At 43.6% G+C, this 8344-nt stretch overlaps 1 protein-coding gene across 1 annotated transcript in view; it reads right to left on the bottom strand.

Annotated features, from left to right (window-relative positions):
- LOC118382764 (lebercilin-like) overlaps positions 1 to 7696 on the bottom strand; it is a 13032-nt gene extending 5336 nt beyond the window's left edge. The window contains exons 1-5 of the mRNA XM_052501461.1: positions 7411 to 7696; positions 5340 to 5752; positions 1650 to 1897; positions 971 to 1135; positions 376 to 516 (exon numbers count right to left, since the gene is read on the bottom strand). Coding sequence (XP_052357421.1) covers positions 376 to 516; positions 971 to 1135; positions 1650 to 1897; positions 5340 to 5730 — 945 coding nt within the window. The 5' untranslated portion in view covers positions 5731 to 5752; positions 7411 to 7696. The remainder of the gene's footprint in view (positions 1 to 375; positions 517 to 970; positions 1136 to 1649; positions 1898 to 5339; positions 5753 to 7410) is intronic.
- Positions 7697 to 8344: the final 648 nt, after the last annotated feature.

The following is an 8344-nucleotide window of genomic DNA, read 5'->3' as shown; positions in this document are numbered from 1 at the left end:
CGACGTCTCGGATTTGAGTTCGGTAGGTGCAGGAAATACTCTGAAAACTAAAAGGCTTAACGACCCTCTTAAAAATCTGGAATGTGGAATTTTCATAGACATTGGTGTCATATTGGTCTATCGCCCCCTACAGGAACAGAAACCACGTCACCAAGAGGATAGCTACTGCTCTGCCCGCCTGCCCGCCTGCCTGCCTGCCTGCCCGCCTGCCCGCCTGCCTGCCTGCTTGCCTGCCTGCCTGCCTGCCCGCCTGCCTGCCTGCGTGCGTGTGTGAGAACTAGTGTCCTGTCCTTCACCTTAAGAGCTCTGTGATGTGTGATATTTGTTTAACATGTGCAGGAGATGGTCTCTGTAGTGTGTTAGTAGCTACTGTACCTTGATCTTTAGCTGGTTCTCCTGGTCCTTGGCCCTCTCCTGCTCCAGTCTCCTGGTGAGCTCCTCCCTGGGACCTAACTCCTGCTGTTCTGCCAGACGCCTCAGACGACCCAGGGACGACTGGCTACGCTGCAGCTGCTCCTGGAGGGAGGGAGGGAGGGAGGGAGGGAGGGAGGGAGGGAGGCAGGGAGGGAGGGACGAGGGAGGGAGGGAGGGACGAGGGAGGGAGGGAGGCAGGCAGGGAAGGAGGCAGGGAAGGAGGGAAGGAGGGAAGGAGGGAGGGAGGGAGGGAGGGAGGGAGGGAGGGAGGGAGGGAGGGAGGGAGGGAGGGAGGGAGGGGGAGGGAGGGAGGCAGGCAGGCAGGCAGGCAGGCAGGCAGGCAGGCAGGGAGGGAGGGAGGGAGGGAGGGAGGGAGGGAGGGAGGGAGGGAGGGAGGGAGGGAGGGAGGGACAGTCAGATGGACAGACAGATAGACAGGCAGCACTTCTGGCCAGCTCACACTTAAACCTATTAGATTTATTTTGTAGTCTTCAACAAAAAGCATACACTTTCTGCATTTAGATCTGGTCAGTAGGAGTCCTCTGGCTTTCCGTACCTGTGTGTCTTTGAGTCGCCTCTCAGCGTCCCGCTCTCTCTCCTGTGTCCGCCGTAGACGTTCCCGCAGAGCTGTGGTCTCGTTGGCGTGGCGCGACAGCAGCTGTGCGATCTCACTCTCCGTGTCGTCGTATCGCTGCAGCGCCCTCTCCTGGCGGTGCTGGAGCTATAGGAATCACACACAGACAGGCCGTTTGAAATAGATTGAGGATTCTGTATCTGATTTATTATGGCGTCTGTGACATCACCCATTGAGGATATCTCCATTTTAAAGTAGTCCATTTTATTCTTCTTTTGCGTTTGAAAAAAAAAACATAAACCTCATATTGGTGATTGAGCTAAACCAAATATTATGTGTCATTCATGTATTGTGGCCACTAACTGGCAGTGAAATAGAAGAAATGTACAAATTATAGGCAACCCAATATGAACAACACAACCCTCTGATCATTGGCTGATCGCACCCAATCCGTAGAAAACCCTACCCAGTTCACTACTTTTAAATTGTGGAAGCCCTTGGCAATACCCATGCTAAAAGGGGTCAGGGTTAGTTAGGTTAGTTAGCTACCTGTCTGAGGGTCAGGGTTAGGGGTCAGCGTTAGTAGGTTTACCTGTCTGAGGGTCAGGGTTAGGGGTCAGGGTTAGAGGTCAGGGTTAGAGGTCAGGGTTAGTAGGTTTACCTGTCTGAGGATGCGGTTCTCCTTAGTTATCTGGTCGCTGTGGAGCTGTAGCTCTGCCAGGGCGTTGCGTAACTCGTTGATCTTCAACAGGCGGGCCGACAGCATGCGCTTGGTCACCAGGTCAAGATCTTTAGGGGGTGCCGTGGTGTCCTTGATCAGGCTCTGGGACTCGGTCCGTACCCCCCAACGCTGAGCCCGCTGGGGCTGGGCACCCACGCGGGGAGGGCGAGACACACCCCGACGGACGCCTATGGAGGAGAAACACACACACGGGGTTACACACAGTACACACCTGGGACACACACACACGGGGTTACACACAGTACACACCTGGGACACACACACACAGGGTTACACACAGTACACACCTGGGGGACACACACACAGGGTTACACACAGTACACACCTGGGACACACACACACAGGGTTACACACAGTACACACCTGGGACACACACACACAGGGTTACACACAGTACACACCTGGGACACACACACACAGGATTACACACAGTACACACCTGCGACACACACACACAGGGTTACACACAGTACACACCTGGGACACACAACTAGGACATCTCTGTTACAACTACATAACAACTAGGACATCTCTGTTACAACTAGATAACAACTAGGACATCTCTGTTACAACTACATAACAACTAGGACATCTCTGTTACAACTAGATAACAACTAGGACATCTCTGTTACAACTAGATAACAACTAGGACATCTCTGTTACAACTAGATAACAACTAGGACATCTCTGTTACAACTACATAACAACTAGGACATCTCTGTTACAACTACATAACAACTAGGACATCTCTGTTACAACTAGATAACAACTAGGACATCTCTGTTACAACTAGATAACAACTAGGACATCTCTGTTACAACTACATAACAACTAGGACATCTCTATGTGTTACAACTACATAACAACTAGGACATCTATGTTACAACTAGATAACAACTAGGACATCTCTGTTACAACTACATAACAACTAGGACATCTCTATGTGTTACAACTACATAACAACTAGGACATCTATGTTACATCTACATAACAACTAGGACATCTCTGTTACAACTACATAACAACTAGGACATCTCTGTTACAACTACATAACAACTAGGACATCTCTGTTACAACTACATAACAACTAGGACATCTCTGTTACAACTAGATAACAACTAGGACATCTCTGTTACAACTAGATAACAACTAGGACATCTCTGTTACAACTAGATAACAACTAGGACATCTCTGTTACAACTACATAACAACTAGGACATCTCTATGTGTTACAACTAGATAACAACTAGGACATTTCTATGTGTTACAACTACATAACAACTAGGACATCTCTGTTACAACTAGATAACAACTAGGACATCTCTGTTACAACTACATAACAACTAGGACATCTCTATGTGTTACAACTAGATAACAACTAGGACATTTCTATGTGTTACAACTACATAACAACTAGGACATCTCTGTTACAACTAGATAACAACTAGGACATCTCTGTTACAACTACATAACAACTAGGACATCTCTGTTACAACTACATAACAACTAGGACATCTCTATGTGTTACAACTAGATAACAACTAGGACATTTCTATGTGTTACAACTACATAACAACTAGGACATCTCTGTTACAACTAGATAACAACTAGGACATCTCTGTTACAACTACATAACAACTAGGACATCTCTGTTACAACTAGATAACAACTAGGACATCTCTATGTGTTACAACTACATAACAATTAGGACATCTCTATGTGTTACAACTACATAACAACTAGGACATCTCTATGTGTTACAACTACATAACAACTAGGACATCTCTGTTACAACTACATAACAACTAGGACATCTCTGTTACAACTACATAACAACTAGGACATCTCTATGTGTTACAACTACATAACAACTAGGACATCTCTATGTGTTACAACTACATAACAACTAGGACATCTCTATGTGTTACAACTACATAACAACTAGGACATCTCTATGTGTTACAACTACATAACAACTAGGACATCTCTGTTACAACTACATAACAACTAGGACATCTCTGTTATAACTACATAACAACTAGGACATCTCTATGTGTTACAACTACATAACAACTAGGACATCTCTATGTGTTACAACTACATAACAACTAGGACATCTCTGTTACAACTACATAACAACTAGGACATCTCTGTTACAACTAGATAACAACTAGGACATCTCTGTTACAACTACATAACAACTAGGACATCTCTGTTACAACTAGATAACAACTAGGACATCTCTGTTACAACTACATAACAACTAGGACATCTCTATGTGTTACAACTACATAACAACTAGGACATCTCTATGTGTTACAACTACATAACAACTAGGACATCTATATGTGTTACAACTACATAACAACTAGGACATCTATATGTGTTACAACTACATAACAACTAGGACATCTCTATGTGTTACAACTACATAACAACTAGGACATCTCTGTTACAACTACATAACAACTAGGACATCTCTGTTATAACTACATAACAACTAGGACATCTCTGTTACAACTACAAAACAACTAGGACATCTCTGTTACAACTAGATAACAACTAGGACATCTCTGTTATAACTACATAACAACTAGGACATCTCTGTTATAACTACATAACAACTAGGACATCTCTGTTATAACTACATAACAACTAGGACATCTCTGTTACAACTAGATAACAACTAGGACATCTCTGTTACAACTAGATAACAACTAGGACATCTCTGTTACAACTAGATAACAACTAGGACATCTCTGTTACAACTAGATAACAACTAGGACATCTCTGTTACAACTACATAACACCTAGGACATCTCTGTTACAACTACATAACAACTAGGACATCTCTATGTGTTACAACTACATAACAACTAGGACATCTCTGTTACAACTAGATAACAACTAGGACATCTCTGTTACAACTACATAACAACTAGGACATCTCTGTTACAACTACATAACAACTAGGACATCTCTATGTGTTACAACTACATAACAACTAGGACATCTCTGTTACAACTAGATAACAACTAGGACATCTCTGTTACAACTACATAACAACTAGGACATCTCTGTTACAACTACATAACAACTAGGACATCTCTATGTGTTACAACTACATAACAACTAGGACATCTCTGTTACAACTAGATAACAACTAGGACATCTCTGTTACAACTACATAACAACTAGGACATCTCTGTTACAACTACATAACAACTAGGACATCTCTATGTGTTACAACTACATAACAACTAGGACATCTCTGTTACAACTACATAACAACTAGGACATCTCTGTTACAACTAGATAACAACTAGGACATCTCTATGTGTTACAACTACATAACAACTAGGACATCTCTGTTACAACTACATAACAACTAGGACATCTCTGTTACAACTACATAACAACTAGGACATCTCTGTTACATCTACATAACAAGTTACACCTTAGAGTAGTACAGAGACCACATTTGAAGTGTGCTAGCGAGCTACACTGCTATCTACTGGAGACATCGTGTGGGTAGTTGTGGGTGTACAGTACCTGTTTGGTGCGGGTACAGAGACCCTCTTGGCGTGGGTGGGTGTGGGTGTACAGTACCTGTTTTGTGTAGAGGACTGCTGGAGACCGTCTTGGCGCGAGGTCCCTTTCTGCGAGGGCTGGGGGAGGGCGTACGGGAGTAGGGCGACAGCGTGTGTTCCGAGGGTGTTAGGTTCTCGTAGTCCTCAGAGTAGAAAGAGCTGCTCCTCCGATGCTCTCTGTCTGACATGCGGTCCCGGTCGGGATCCACTTCCGGTGTCCGTGTCTTAGCCTGGTCCCCAGCACAGCTGTCCCTCTCATCTCTTTCTCCGTCCCGACTCTTGTCCCGTTTCAGAGTTGGTACCGACGCCTCGGAGCCTTTCCCAGCCGTGCTCCTGCTGCGGGACTGACGACTCTGACGCTCCGCATCTCGGTTGTCCTCGTAAGGGGGAGGCATGTTCTCCGTATCCATGTGGTCCCTCTGACAGGAGATTCTTCACAGATAAGATGGATACACAGAAGAAGTCATCCGATGATTCAGATTAGTCCTGTTACACTGTATCACCGACTGTGTAGGCTCCCTACCAGTCAATAACATTGATACGTGCTTCTACACCTGCATTGCTTGCTGTTTGGGGTTTTAGGCTGGGTTTCTGTACAGCACTTTGAGATATCAGCTGATGTACGAAGGGCTATATAAATAAAATTGATTTGATTTGATATAACCTAGTGTACTACAAAGGCAATAGGTACACAATCTTAATTTGGTCCTTAATCATTCTCTCTAAGGCATAACATCCTAGCCATTTTGTCATTGTATTTTTTTTTTATGTGTAGCTTTATTTAACGAGGCAAGTCAGTTAAGAACAAATTCTTATTTTCAATGCCTGTTCAGGGGCAGAATGTCAGCTCAGGGGTTTGAACTTGCAACCTTCCGTTTACTAGTCCAACGCTCTAACCTGGGGAGGCAGGGTAGCCTATTTCACATTAATGCAATTCAGGAGGACAACATTTTTTGGACAGGTCTGAGAAGCTTTCACATCTTACTTTAAAATAACATGTATTTCACCTTTATTTAACTGGGTAAGTCAGTTAGGAACAAATTCTTATTTACAATGATGGCCTCCCCCAACCAAACCCGGAAGATGCTGGGCCAACTGTGCTCCGCCCTATGGACTCCCAATCACGGCCGGTTGTGATACAGCCTGGATTCGAACCAGAGTGTCTGTAGTGACATCTCTAGCACTGAGATGCAGTGCCTTAGACCGCTGCGATGTTCAAATCAAATACAAGAATAGGAATAAAAGTGACGGAATGTAAACAGTAGCAGTTGCGTGTGATGAGTCCAAAAAAGGTTAGCGCAAAAACAAACGTTTTGAACAGAAAATGGTGTTTCTATTGGACAAATTCAGGTAGGTCCTGCTGCCCCGTTTCGTTCTGTTTACACCCTGTTTGCTTCCGTTTGGTTCTTAAACAGTAAAGAGTAAACCGTAAACGCACAGATATTTCACTGGATGTATAAATATGAAGCATCCGGTTAGCGTTTCCGCTCACTACCAAATTTGGTAGTTATAGCGGAAGCCCACTGGCGGGCAGTGAAGATGGAACAAGATAGATTTTGTCCGATATTCTTCTCATCAATTAAAACATTTGATCTCAATGCAGCATTCTGTTACCAAAACTAAAATATGTTATGAACAGAACGGACTAAGTTTTGTAGACTTCACCCTTTTGTAAAAACATTTTATTTTTATTTTTTTTATTTTAAAAATCAAGCTGTTTTATAAAGGAGTGCAAAAGCGAGTTAAGTTATTGCATACGCGCACTTCAAAGAGCTATGCGTTCCCTGACGGAAATATGCAGATGTCTACTAGACTGGCGTCAATAAAGATATCCGGGTGTTTCGCTTCGCAAACCAACTTCTTGCTTCTTCTGGCCACTATGACTCATTAGTTCCCATTGGAAACGATAAACTGTGGTCTATCTTGGCTTAGTTATAAAAGCCTTTCCGTTGCAAAACGTAAATCCCCAGCTACCCCCCCCCCAATACATCACCAGGTTTAATCAACATTTATTTACATCGATTTGCTATTTGTTTAGGCTCATTTTAAATGTAAAAAAAAAGTTTGGAAAGAGGCATTTATCAACCCACCTCGTTTTAGATGAACCTTGGCGTCTCGGTGACTCTTGTCTGGTCAACTTGGTCGCTGACTAGTCCAGATAAACTCGCTATTTGCCTTGCTAACCCAGCACCGCTCGTTAGCTCTGGATAGCTAGTTATATAGCTAACGACGTTAGCTAAATTAGCAGTCTAGCTAACAACAACAAAGCCTGTAACCCTAGTAACATGTAACCCTGCATTTAATGCCAGAATTATGTCCATGGCTCTTTAGCTATCTATTTAAGATATATGGGTCATTTACTGGCCTCTACATTTAGGGGGGAGATCTACTAAAAGCTAGCTAGGGGAAAGGCACAGCGACATGGCAGACTCCACACGCCTGGCCCCTTTAGGTCGGTCCGCTCTGGTCACTGTGACGCGGCGCCATGGCAACCTCCGCTACCGCTTTACGGTGTAGTTCCATAGTTGCGCCACAGAGTGACGCTGTTGCCACTTGTTCCATGAACCCAGATAAGAGATTATCCCGATTATTTCACTCCACGAACCGAAGGGATTCATTCATCTTGATATATTTGCATGTTTAAAAAAAAAAAAAAAAATTGAGTGGATTTTGTAGCATTTATTGCAATGGTCATAAACTGTAAAAGGGGAATTATTGTGAGTGCAGCAGAACTCTTTTAGGGGTCTCAATGAGTTTACAGCAGAGGCAAAAACTTCATGTCAAAAGATGTGACTTGTTTTTATTGTATGTGTCTGTTTCTATATTATGGATTGTTTTTTGTTCTTTTGTTTAGCAACCCATACAGTAGGTAGCAGCATGCACCTCAAATCAACCCATACAGTAGTTAGCAGCATGCACCTCAAATCAACCCATACAGTAGGTAGCAGCATGCACCTCAAATCAACCCATACAGTAGTTAGCAGCATGCACCTCAAATCAACCCATACAGTAGGTAGCAGCATG

This window comes from Oncorhynchus keta, unplaced genomic scaffold (assembly GCF_023373465.1).
Source record: "Oncorhynchus keta strain PuntledgeMale-10-30-2019 unplaced genomic scaffold, Oket_V2 Un_contig_1367_pilon_pilon, whole genome shotgun sequence".
Lineage (NCBI taxonomy): Eukaryota > Metazoa > Chordata > Actinopteri > Salmoniformes > Salmonidae > Oncorhynchus > Oncorhynchus keta.
The sequence above is the reverse complement of the archived record's forward strand: the minus strand, read 5'-3'. Positions and strand labels throughout refer to the sequence as shown.